The 13034-nt window shown below is 39.4% G+C and overlaps 2 protein-coding genes across 2 annotated transcripts; both read left to right on the forward strand.

Annotated features, from left to right (window-relative positions):
- Positions 1 to 2840: 2840 nt before the first annotated feature.
- On the forward strand, positions 2841 to 3785 carry LOC143400759 (olfactory receptor 7E24-like). Its single transcript, XM_076857758.2, has one exon. The coding sequence runs from the start codon at positions 2898 to 2900 to the stop codon at positions 3783 to 3785; it is 888 nt and encodes a 295-aa protein (XP_076713873.2). The 5' UTR covers positions 2841 to 2897.
- Positions 3786 to 11180: 7395 nt separating this feature from the next.
- Positions 11181 to 12128, forward strand: LOC143394905 (olfactory receptor 7E24-like). Its single transcript, XM_076849476.2, has one exon. It carries the CDS (start codon positions 11241 to 11243, stop codon positions 12126 to 12128), a length of 888 nt encoding a protein of 295 aa, XP_076705591.1. The 5' UTR covers positions 11181 to 11240.
- The last annotated feature ends 906 nt before the right edge of the window (positions 12129 to 13034 follow it).

The following is a 13034-nucleotide window of genomic DNA, read 5'->3' on the forward strand; positions in this document are numbered from 1 at the left end:
AAGATTGCTATATTTTGGTCTATTGGAGAAAAAGGAAACTTAACACAGTAAACTTGTGACACATTTGGCCATCTGATAAGCAGCCCAGTATGCATACCAAGACCCTTTTGCTTCTACACATCTGGTTCCCCTTCATGGGCATATGATTATATTGGGATAAACACAACTAATATATGTAGTTATAATGCTCTGTAAAAATCAAGGGGAGATCAATATGGCAGAGAAAAGGGACTGGGGGAGGGAGGATGCAAGGAAAAGGAAAGCACTAGGGAATGATATATCTCAAATTATAACATTATATTGAGTTCATGTATGCATAGGTAACAATAAATGCCACTATTATGTATAACAATAATACACTCATAATAACATGGAAAAAACCAAATCCAACTATTAAGTATAACTATAATAATTACTTTTTAAAATTGGTAAGTAAACATAGCTCTTAAAAAGTAAATTTGGACATGCATTGCTCTTTGGAAACCATACACACATCCTCTGCTGATATATTTAGTAGAAATTCTTATTTGTGTTATATGGAGAGATGAACAACAATTTTGAAATGATTGCCATATCTTACTGGTTAAATGATGTGCTTTCTTCAGGTAATACTTTGTGTAGGATGAAGTCTTTGAAGTAGACGAATGATCTTCTCAAATGGAATTAGCATCTCAAGTTAATGTAAACAGTGCATTTCTGGGGCAATAGGTATTGTATTGTGCACTACTTAGATAACATTTAGGTGCTCTTTATGTAATTTTTAATGGAAACCTTTATGGGAACATAAATTAATATTGTCATAAAAACATCAACAGAAAATCACACCTCCTCATTTCATGAAGTAGGTGTGTTTGGGAGACAGGTTTGCAGGAGAGTGGAATCAGCAGAGATAGTAATGTCACAGGGGAAGAGATACTTCTGGAGATGGGTCCAAGGAGTCCCCAGGGCAGAGGGGGAGCTCAGCTCTGACCTACTGAAGTTCCAGCTTCCTAGTGAATACCTGAATGCCTGACCAGAGAGTCCACAAAGTGGGGTTCTTGTCATATGTGATGGAGAAGGATTTCAGCAGGAGCTGGACAGAGGAGTGGACAGAGTTTTATTTATGAAGGCAGGTACACATGCAAGGGAGAATGTAGGCTGTCTTGAGAGTGAGAGGCAGCCCTGTTTTGGGCAGGGTGTACAATGTTTATAAAAGGGTTGTATCAGGTCCTGGACAGGAGGTGGAGCCAGGGTGGAGCTTCACAATTTTGCACCAGTTTCCCCTGCACTTGTTTAATTCCCCCATATTACAGGGGCATGAGCCAAGGACATGGGCCAAGAGCATGTTGTTCAAGATTTATAACTGTGCTTTCTACATCTCACAGTGAATATTGGATGTTTTCTTTCAGATTCAATATTTCTCTCTGTTTATCCTAAATCTCTAGCTCACTAAGAACTCAAATTTCTGAGGTAATTGTTCAAGTCTCTCTATACAGTGTTAGTCCTGAGACAAGTATTGTCAAATACCTATATTTTAGCATAGGTAGTGGGTGTTATTGAAATATGAGAAGGTAATATTCAGGGAGCTTTTTCTATGTGCCAGGATATTTCAGATAGTGGTTTCCAACTCTGATGTAAGAAAAAAACCACCTAGGATTTCACATGAAGATATCCTGATTAAACTGGTGTTGGTCTGATTTCACAGTATGTGGATAATCTAAAATATCCAAAGATGAATATTAACCTTAACTGAGACAAAACCACTAGTCAGGCAATTGGAAAGATTTTTAAAATAATTTCTTATAACCAGAACCCAAGATAGGTAATCATTACCCCAAATTTAGACAAATTAAATCACAGCAAGAAGACACAAATAATGAACCCATGTTACACTCACATAGCATAAGTGAGAGGATTACAATCCACATATCAGGAATGCCTGACCAGAGTCCACAAAGTAGAAATAAGTATGTTGGAAATAAGAGCTGAGCTTTGGGCCTTTTTTTGGTGATGAAATCTTAAACTGCAAACTTGATGGACTAATATCACAAAACCATGGAGCAGTTTTAACAGGTCAGCTGGAGGACAGAATCAAGGAAAGAAAAACAGTGAAGAACTCTTCTTTATGCCAGCTATTCTGATGATATTGTTTAGGCTCATACAAATAAACCAGTATAAAATCAAATTATTCAAAGTGTTTATTATCATTTATGTTTTTAATATCATCTCTTCCAGCCACATTTGTGATCAGGGTTACTATTGATTTTGTGCATTTGGCTCAATCATATTTATCTAAATTTGAAATGTGCCGAAGACAAGGATATTTGCATTATATTACATATCTTTAAAGAGCAAGCTTTAATCTGCAGAGTAGGGCAATGAGAAAATAAAAAAAAATGATGAAACACTTTGAAGATAAGTAGCTCATAACCATGCTTTCTGACTGGGACACATCACCCTCATGTTGTAGAAAAAAAGCATAGTAAATTTAAGTGGTTCTTAATAAACATTCATGAACATTATTTTTTCTTAATAAAAAACTTATTACTTTCCCCGAATTTCCCCTTAAATGGTAGGCTATAATTTCCTGCAATCATGAACTTCTTCTTTCTGCTCCTGGGATTTTAATATTGATCAGTTAAATGTCTGAAATAGGGTGTGGAGAGAGGGGTGAATGATGTAGGTAGCAACAGTGAAAGAGTGTGCAAGTCTGGGTGTCTCAGGACTGAGACCTATTTGAGGGCCTGTGGGTCTCCAGTGTGAGCAGCTTCCTAGTGAATACCTGAATCCAAATGCATGCAGAGTGAGTGGAGCCTGCTGATGGTTTTCTTTTTTTTTTCTTACACTCTTTGCTTTTCAAAAGGTGTCCAAGCAACACAAAAGCACAAAATTTAACTCACATATCAGAATTCTATTTGATGCAACTCTCAGAGGATCCAAACCTTCAGCCCATCCTCTTTGGACTGTTTCTGTCCATGTACCTGGTCACAGTGCTTGGGAACCTGCTCATCATCCTGGCTGTCAGCTCTGACTCCCACCTCCACACCCCCATGTACTTCTTCCTCTCCAACCTGTCCTTGGCTGACATTGGTTTCATCTCCACCACGGTCCCAAAGATGATTGTGAACATCCAAACTCACAGCAGAGTCATCTCCTATGTGGGCTGCCTGACACAGATGTCTATTTTTGGCATTTTTGCATGTATGGATTATATGCTTCTGACTGTGATGGCCTATGATCGTTTTGTAGCCATCTGTTACCCCCTGCATTACCTGGTCATTATGAACCCTCACCTATGTGACTTCTTAATTTTGGTATCCTTTTTATTAAGCCTTTTGGAATCACAGTTGCACAATTTAATGATCTTAAAAATAAACAACTTCAAGAGTGTGGAAATTTCCAGTTTCTTTTGTGACCCTTCTGAACTTCTGAATCTCTCCTGTTCTGACACCTTTTCTAATAACATTGTCAAATATTTTCTGGGAGCATTTTATGGCCTTTTCCCCATCTCAGGGATCTTTTTCTCTTACTATAAAATTATTTCCTCCATTCTGAGGATTCCATCCTCAGGAGGGAAGTACAAAGCCTTCTCCACCTGTGGCTCTCACCTGGCAGTTGTTGGCTTATTTATAGGGACAGGCTTTGGAGTGTACCTTGGGTCAGCTGCATCGCCTTTTCCCAGGAAGGGTACAATGGCCTCGGTGATGTACACTGTGGTCATCCCCATGCTGAACCCCTTCATCTACAGCCTGAGGAACAGGGACATTAAAGGTGCCCTGAGGAGGCTGCCCAGCAGGATGGCCTAAATCTCAGACCCTGTAGTGTCCAGTTGTGATGTGTGTTGGAAAATTCATTATAACTAATTATCAAGTTGGGTTAATCTGCCCCTTCAGGAACATTGATGGGTTTAATACCACACATGATGTATGTGCAATGCTGCAGCCAGTGATGGGGGGAATGTTTGGGAGTTCTTCATATTTGGAACAAAGTATCATTTTGAAATAATAAAAGATTTTTGAGATGGTGATGATGAATATTTCAAAAAAAAATCTATGTGATCAATAATGCTTATCATGATACTTGAGAATGGTTAGAAGGAAAGTTTTTTTAACTTCAATTTACTGCAACAATAGTAATATAAAGCTAAAAAGTTTCTTTTAAAGAAATGAAAAATTTATAGTACAGAAGAGCCTCTTCCTTAATAGAGATAAACTGATAAACATTGCTAGATGTTCATTTTCTGCTCCTCTTCTCCATCATTAATATTAGGAAGCTCTTAAGAGTTTCTGATATGCTTTAGCTACTTGGTAAACTAGGAGCCTTATGCACTGAGCCACCAAAGTCACACAGTAGTCAACAACAAGCCTGTGCCTCCAGCCCTTCAGCTTGAGGACCCCAGTGCAGTGGGCGCCATTATGCATCTCTTCCTGCTGTGGTTGTCTGTATCAGGAAGCACCTAACTGAGCATGTATGAATACCCAGAGGCTGAAGTCAGGGCCACTGGGCACCAGGGAGGTGGGGCCTTTGGACCTGCCCTCCTTAGTTCTAAGTCAGCAGAGCCCCAGTGTGAATCAGGAGCTGCTATGGAAGGGAAGGGTGGAGGAAGGACATTGCATAGTATTATTTCTTCACCATCAGGAGAAGCCTTCACTTTGTCTACCCAGATGGGAGAATGAGGTGCACATTGTCAGGGGTGAAACTATGAGTTCATATGCTTTGTTGTGGTGAGTGCAACAGAAAGCTCATGGAAAGTCCTCTTTAACTGCCTCCTGACTCTTCCTGCCACACACTGTCATCCACAAGGGGAGAAAATGCATCACTTTAAACTGTGTCCTCAATACTCCATACAGTCTATGAAGGTGTTGATGAGGATGTGAATGAAGATGAGGATGATCTTTTGTTGGGGATTCTGAATGCCAGGTGCTAAGCTATGTACTATATTTAGATTGTTTGAATTCACGTGCAATGTCTTCCCACAGCATAAGTATCACCCAATTTTATTTTAGAGAACAGAAATGAGCTTAGGTGTTTATGTAACTTGGGCTAGGTATTCAGATTGAATAACTGAAGCCATATTTGAAACGCTGTGTGGATTTGAGGCACATGGCATTTGGGGAAGCCACTGCTGACAGGTTGTCCCCTCCACAAAACAATCATGTGTTTCCGTTTCCTGTCACTCCAAGATGGGACCAATTTTCTTGGGCACTTCCTTTGGGATTTCTGGTGGATTCCAGGATAAAGCAGTCAGGGGTATCAGTTGAATCATTTCTGCAAGAAAGTCTGAGCTGAGACAAAATCTAAGGTCAAGTCAGCACAAGTAATCCAGAACATCCCCCTGTGTCCCCAACTCCAGGACACACCTGCAGCTGCCACATCCACCTGTATATTATAATTAACCCTCTCCATCAAATAGGAGCAAAGTAGGTCTAGACTTCATTACTACTCAGGGACTTTAAAGAGTTAAGAATGTACCAGAGATGCTTCTCTAATTAAGACCTCTTTATTCTGCTGAAAACTTTTTAATTGTTGAAAAAAATTGAAAAAGATGATTGCCTCAGACCCAGAGACTCACAATTTAATTTTGGCTGCTGTTGGCTGGACTCATACTACCTTGAACAAAGTGCAGGTGCTAGTGTCTATAATACTCAGCAATGTCCTCCAAGATGATTTCTAGTTGATACAACATCATTGAACCCAGAATAAACAGAAATTGTTTCTTCCTGTGTGATTGATATGTGACGATGTTGTAACATATGGGCAAAAGAAAATTAGTTATTATAAATATAGAAATTCCAATCTTTATTATTCAAATCAATTATCCTGTGACCTATTATTGTTTTCATATTTCTGTAATGGTACAGCTTCTTATTCCCCTTTCATATGTATATGCTGTATGTTGGGTGAAAAAGCTTCTCTTTCTCATTTCTGATTTCCCAGAGCCTGTACCATGTTAGGCACAGAGAGATAAAAATGAAAACTATGTTGTTAAACATTGAATAGACCTTTGCTACATTCACAGGTCCTGGACATGCTCAAGTGGGGTTTCTACACAGTGGTGCTCTCCTTTCTGTACCTTCAATCTACTAAAAAATGTTCCTATGAGCAGGAGATGATATTGAGCACCTCATGTTTGTGTCTGTGGCATGGACACAGAAGCCCCATACTTCCTCTCAACAGCATCTTCAACATTCAATTACTCAACATCAATGGCAGAGACGTTCATGAACCTAGGAAACGCAAAGCAGGAACAGAGGGAAGTGAAGGACCCTTAGAGCTTGGTCTGAGACACACTTCAGAGTTTCACATTATTTCAATGTTGCAGAGTCCTTTGACAATCCTTCTGGGCAGTCCACTGTTTTTCAAAAAACTGAATGTTTAATTAAAAGAAAAACCTTAATGGCCAAATAAATGTCACTCAAGTGTATACTTATTATGGCTCAATAGTAATTTTTCTTATTTATATTTTAACCTAATAAACATGGAACTTAAAAAAAAACAAAACAGAGAAGTGGTTCCATTCCAAGTTTTCTAAGAAATTTCCATACTGCTTTCCAGAGTGGTGGCACCAATTTGCAGTCCCATCAGCAATGTATGAGTTAGCCTTTTCCCCTATTTGTATATTCTTTGAATTCATGTGCAAAGTCTTTCCACGCCATAAGTATCACATAATTTCATTTTAGAGAACAGAAATGAGAAAGTTCATGTAACTTGGGCTAGGTATTCATATTGAATAAGTGAAGCCATATTTGAAATGCTGTGTGGATTTGAGGCACATGGCTCTTGATAATTGCCATTCTGACCAGAGTGAGATGAAATCTTAGAGTACTTTTGATTTGCATTTCTCTAATTGATAGAAATGTTGAATATTTTTTCATATATTTGTTGATCAATTGTATATCTTCTGTGAAGTGTCTGTTCAGTTCCTTAGACCATTTATTGATTGGGTTATTTGTGTTTTGGTGTTTAGTTTATTGTATGGAACCACCATTTGACCCACCTGTCCCACTCCCTGGTCTATACCCAGAGGACCTGAAATCAGCATACTACAGAGACACAGCCACATCAATGTTTATAGCAGCTCAATTCACAATAGCTAAACTATGAACCAACCTAGATGCCCTTCAACAGATGAGTGGATAAAGAAAATGTGGCATATACACAGTGAAATATTACTCAGTCTAATGGAAAGCTGGAGAATATTATGCTAACGAAATAAGCCAATCTCAAAAAAAAAAAGGCCAAATGCTTTCTCTGATATGCAGAAGCTAATCTATAGTGGGTGGTGGGTAGGGGAAAATGGAGTAACTTTTGACTAGGCATAGTGCAGTAATGGGAGGAGGGTGGGAAGAATGGAGGAATGAGATGGACATTATTACCCTATGTACATGTATGATTGCATGAGTTGTGTGAGTCTGCATCATGTACAGCTAGAGAAATTAGAAGTTGTCCTCTATTTATGTACAATGAATTAATTGAAATGCATTCTGCTTTCATGTATAACCAGTTAGAACAAATTAAAAAAAATAAAAAAAAACCCAGAAGTATTTAAAAAACATAAAATGAAAGAAGTAATTGATTATGCAAGTTTCTTCCTAATTACAGCTAGGGTCCAAATCTTAAGTGGATCTTCAATTTTTCTTCTTCATCATTCTGCATTAATGTTGGGAAGTCCTTAGAGATGGGCATTGCATGGACCAATTAGTCTAATTATGAGCTCTGTGCATAGAGCTACCAAGGTCATATGCTAGTCCGCCATCAGCCTGTGCCTGCAGCCCTTTTGCTGATAGTTCTTGTTCAGTGAGCTGCATGATTCTGTCTCCCTGCTGTGGTTCTGCATCACGAAGCTCCCAGCTGACAGCGTATTCCTGGGAATGCTGGGCACAGAGTCTGAGCCTTTGTTGGGCATCAGGTATGGGTGGGTCTTGGCATGTGCACTCCTTATCATTACCTGGCAGAGAAGAAGCATAACCCTGTAAGTGCACTGGGAACCTTAGAATTACAAGTATTGCTTCTGTATCAGAAGAACAAACATTAAAGTTAGAGTTTCCAGATGGGGAGGATTTCAGGAGGTCAAGTTTCATGTATGGTATTTGTGATTTTTTAAAAAATACTTTTCTGTACTGTCATATATCTTATTTTAAATTTTGTTCTCCACCCATGCTGTTTTTATTTCCTATAAAAATATCACCTATGACAGCAAAATTGGTCCTTCAACTATGTTTCCTAAGCTCTAGGAAAGAACTGTGGTGGTCTTGATAAGGATGATGAGGGGAGGACAGAAGCCAGAGCATTGTGAACTGACACTCAGGGCTTCCCAGGCTCAGAGGCTGAGGAACAGATTTTGTGTGATCTGTCTCACTTCTTGTGTGTCCTACTCTGATAATGCATACCTCATTTATCATTATCTTACAGTAAATGAGAACTTTATATGTATGCAACTTGTTCTTGTTTGCTAGGAGACAGCAGCCTGGTTGCATTGGGCTGTCAGACCATGGATGCAGGGCATCATGGGAGAATCCTGGCAGGCTGTACCATCAGCAAGCCCACTAGCCATTCCTCTTCTGTGTCCTGCAGAAAGAGAGTCTTGCCCATGGTGCTCTTCCTGTGAGATTCCTGAGGAATCACAGGGCAGAGCAGTGGGGGCGCTTGCTGAATACACTATGGAAGAACAGCCACAGGTCACAGAGAGGTCACTGTAGGGGAGGCTGATGATCATTCAGCAGAGTAATGATCATTAACTCCTGGGCCCCCTCCAGAACCTCCTTGGAGCTCACCACATGCTCCTCCATGCTTGAAAACAGCCCTCTCTATCTCACAGCAAATCTAATATTGGGTCTTGATTTTATTCTTACTCATAAAACTGGAAAGAGTTCAAATATACACCTGATATTTAGTTGTAGTTAAGACCTCAGGATCTAGGCAGGAATCTTTATATGGGGTGGGAGAGAATAAAAACATGTAGTGGATGGATTTCAGAGCCTGTCAGTCCCACTTCTTGTATCTGTGAAGTAGAGCAAGTCACTAATGTCTGGATTCAGCCTTGTTATCTGAGTTGATTTTTCTGCTACAATTGCAGTGACTAAGGATTAAATAGATACTTGGTCTTAGGGAATAATATGAGAAATTTGAATAAGTTGTAGGCAAAATAAGATCTACATATTGCTGCTGTTAGTAATGATTATGTTAATCTTCATGCCACTCAAATAATTATCCCCTACTCAAAGTTTACATTTTTCTATTTCTGGATGGGATATTTTACTTTTGAATCTCCATATGCATTCACTGTGTATTTGGCTGAATGTCTCCCTCTGTCTTTCTCACTGGGGTCCATTTTTGTCTTGGAACAGGGAGGCATAAAAAATAGATCTCTTCAACATTGAATTCACCTCATCTTTCTTCCCCAAACCGAACAAAATTAATTTGGATTAATGGACTTCTTACTTCTGGTATATGACTATACCACAGTGACTTCCATGTGATGTATACATAGAAAGCACCAATAAATCATAACAAATAAATAAGCCAAAGGAAGATCAGCACAGGAGGGGGAGGAGAGTGGGGGAGTCAGGAAGGGAGGGATTAGGGGAGAGAATGGGGATTGAAATGGGATAAATCAAGTTCCATGGGCATATGTTTATATTGGGATAAACACAACTACTATGTATAAATATAAGGCTCTTAAAAATCAAAGGTAGATCAATATGGCAGAGAAAAGGAACTGGTGGAGAGGGGCATGGGAGGGAAAGAAGAAATATAGGGAATGATACTGGATAAATTAAATCCTTACATTGTGTGCATGTATGAATATGAAACAATAAATCTCTCCATTATGTACAACTATAATACAATAATGATATGGAAAAAAAATGAACCCAACTACTGAGTGTAACTATAATTATGATTTTCTAAAATTGTTAAATATATGTAGCTTTGATGTAGTAAACTTGGACATTCAATGTTCCAATATGTTATAGAGAATTTCTTACTTGTGTGATATGGATACAGGAACAGAATTTTTGAAATGATTGTCATATTGAAAATCTTACTGGATCAAAGATGTCCTTTCTTCAGGTAATGCTTTGTGTAGGATGAAGACTTTGAAGTAGAGGAATGTTCTTCACAAATGGAATTAGCACCTCCAGTTAATGTAAATTTGCATTTCTGGGGCAATAGGTATTGTTGTGCACCACTTAGATGAGATTTAGATGCTCTTTAGGTAATTTTTAATGGAAACATTTATGGGAACATAAATTAATATTGACATAGAAACATCAACAGAAAATCACACCTCCCCATTTCATGAAGTAGGTTGTTTGGGAGACAGGTTTGCAGAAGATTGGGATCAGGCAAAGATACTAATGTCATAGGAGAAAAGATGTTTCTGGAGATGAGTCCAAGGGGTTCCCAGGGCAGAAGTGGAGCTCAACTCCAGACCAGTGGGGTTCTTGTCACATGTGATGGAGAAGGATTTCAGTAGGAGCTGGACAGAGGCATGGACAGAGGTTTATTTACAAAGGCAGGTACACATGCAAGGGTTAATGTGGCCTGTCTTGAGGGTGAGAGGCAGCCCTCTTTTGGGAAGGGTGTCCAATGTTTATAGAAGGGCTGTATCAGGTCCTGGACACGAGGGGAGCCAAGGTGGAGCTGCACAATTTTGCACCACTTTTCCCTGCACTTGTTTATTTTCCCCAAATTACAGGGGCCTGAGCCCAGGGCATGGGCCAAGGGCATGGGCCAAAGCTTGGAGCAAGGGCAAGGGCATGGGCCAAGGGCATAGGCCAAAGGCATGGGCAAGGGCATGGGCAAGGGCATTGGTAAAAAAGCATGCTGTTCAAGATTCATAACTGTGCTTTCATGATGATTGCTTTTTCTTAGTAGAAAAGTTAGTATTTTTCCTGAATTTTATCTTAAACAGTAGGCTATATTTTATTGTGATCATGAACTTCTTCTTTCCTCTGCTTCTGGGTTTCTAAGTTTTCTCAGTTCAATGTCTCCAAAGAGGGTGTGGAAAGCGGGGTGAATGATGGAGAGAGCAACAGTGAACGATTGAGCAGGACTGGGTATTGCACTCCTGAGAACTATTGAGAGCATGTGGATCTCCATTGTGAGCAGCTTCCTAGTGAATACCTGAATTTGAATGCACACAGAGTGAGGGGTGCCTGCTGATGGGTTTCTTTTTTTCTTATACTCTTTGCTTTTTCAAAAGGTGTCCAAGCAGCACAGAAGCACAAAACTTAACACACGTTTCAGGGTTCTATCTCATGGGACTCTCAGAAGATCCAGACCTGCAGCCAGTCCTCTTTGGACTGTTTCTGTGCATGTACCTGGTCACAGTGCTTGGGAACCTGCTCATCATCCTGGCCATCAGCTCTGACTCCCACCTGCACACCCCCATGTACTTCTTCCTCTCCAACCTGTCCTGGTCTGATATCTGTTCAACTTCCACCACGGTCCCAAAGATGCTCATGAATATTCAGACTCACAGCAGAGCCATCTCCTATGTGGGCTGCCTGACACAGATGTCTACTTTTACCATTTTTGTCTGTATGGATTACATGATTCTGACTGTGATGGCCTATGACCGGTTTGTAGCCATCTGTCACCCCCTGCACTATTTGGTCATGATGAACCCTCGTCTCTGTGGCTTCTTAATTTTGGTGTCATTTTTGTTCAGCCTTTTGGACTCCCAGATAGTTATTTTGATGATCTTAAAAATTACTAACTTCAAGAGTGTGGAAATTTCCAGTTTCTTCTGTGACCCTTCTCAACTTCTGAATCTCTCCTGTTCTGACACCTTCTCTAATAACATTGTCCAGTATATTCTGGGAGCAGTATATGGCCTTTTCCCCATCTCAGGGATCTTTTTCTCTTACTATAAAATTGTGTCCTCTATTCTGAGGATCCCATCCTCAGGGGGGAAGTACAAAGCCTTCTCCACCTGTGGCTCTCACCTGGCAGTTGTTGGCTTATTTTTAGGTACAGGCTTTGGAGTGTACCTTGAGTCAGCTGCATCACATTCTCCCAGGAAGAGTGCAGTGGCCTCCGTGGTGTACACTGTGGTCACCCCCATGCTGAACCCTTTCATCTACAGCCTGAGGAACAGGGACATTAAAGGTGCCCTGAGGAGGCTGCACAGCAGGAGGGTCTAATCTCAGCCCCTGTGGGGTCCAGTTGCAATGTATATAGGAAAAGACATTAAAATGAAATATCAAGTTCTGTTAATCTGCCTCTTTAGGAATATTAATGGCTTTAGTTTCTCACATTTTAGTGGAATGACTCTGGCTAGTGTTGGGAATGTATGTTTGGAAATTTCTCACATTTGGAACAAAGTATCAGCTTAGAAAAATGGAAAATTTTAAAGTTAAATGAAAGTGATTGTGTCATAGCCACATCCATGTGATCAAGACTGCTGATCTACATACTTCAAAATCGTGAAAATTATAACTTTTTAAAACCTCAATTTATTGTTTTTGCAACAATAAATATAGGAGAGTAATAGCAATAGTGAAAATTCTTGAATTGTGGAAGTCAATCAACAAACCTACACCCATATATTATATAGTAATTCTCAGCTGTGCAAAATGGAGAGAGGCATAAGAATTTTGAATATATTGCTATAATAATGAACTTACAAGTTTAATGACATCTCTCTAGGCAATTCTATGCATCTGTTAAAACATTAGAAACAAATGTTTGTCTTTCACAGATATGCTGAAAAACACTTGTTGCTGTCAAGTATTACATTTTAAGGTAGTAAGTTTTGTGTTCTTGATGACTTCGATGAGGTTTAGGTTCTTTTGTGTAATTTCTTGAGAAAAGTGTTTATGCATGTATAAGTCAATACTGTTATGCCAATGTAGAGAGCAAAATCTACCCGCAAAATTCATGCCACTAGTTGGATTCGGTGAGAGCTCTGCAGGAGAATGGAATTATGCAGAGTTATCAAGAAGTCAAAGTTCAATGTGAATATTTGAACCTAGATTCAGTTGTACTTATGAAGGAAATATTAGTAAATGATGTTACTAAATTTTAAATTTTCAAATTGTTTGTTTTAT

Source organism: Callospermophilus lateralis, chromosome 1, assembly GCF_048772815.1.
Source record: "Callospermophilus lateralis isolate mCalLat2 chromosome 1, mCalLat2.hap1, whole genome shotgun sequence".
NCBI lineage: Eukaryota > Metazoa > Chordata > Mammalia > Rodentia > Sciuridae > Callospermophilus > Callospermophilus lateralis.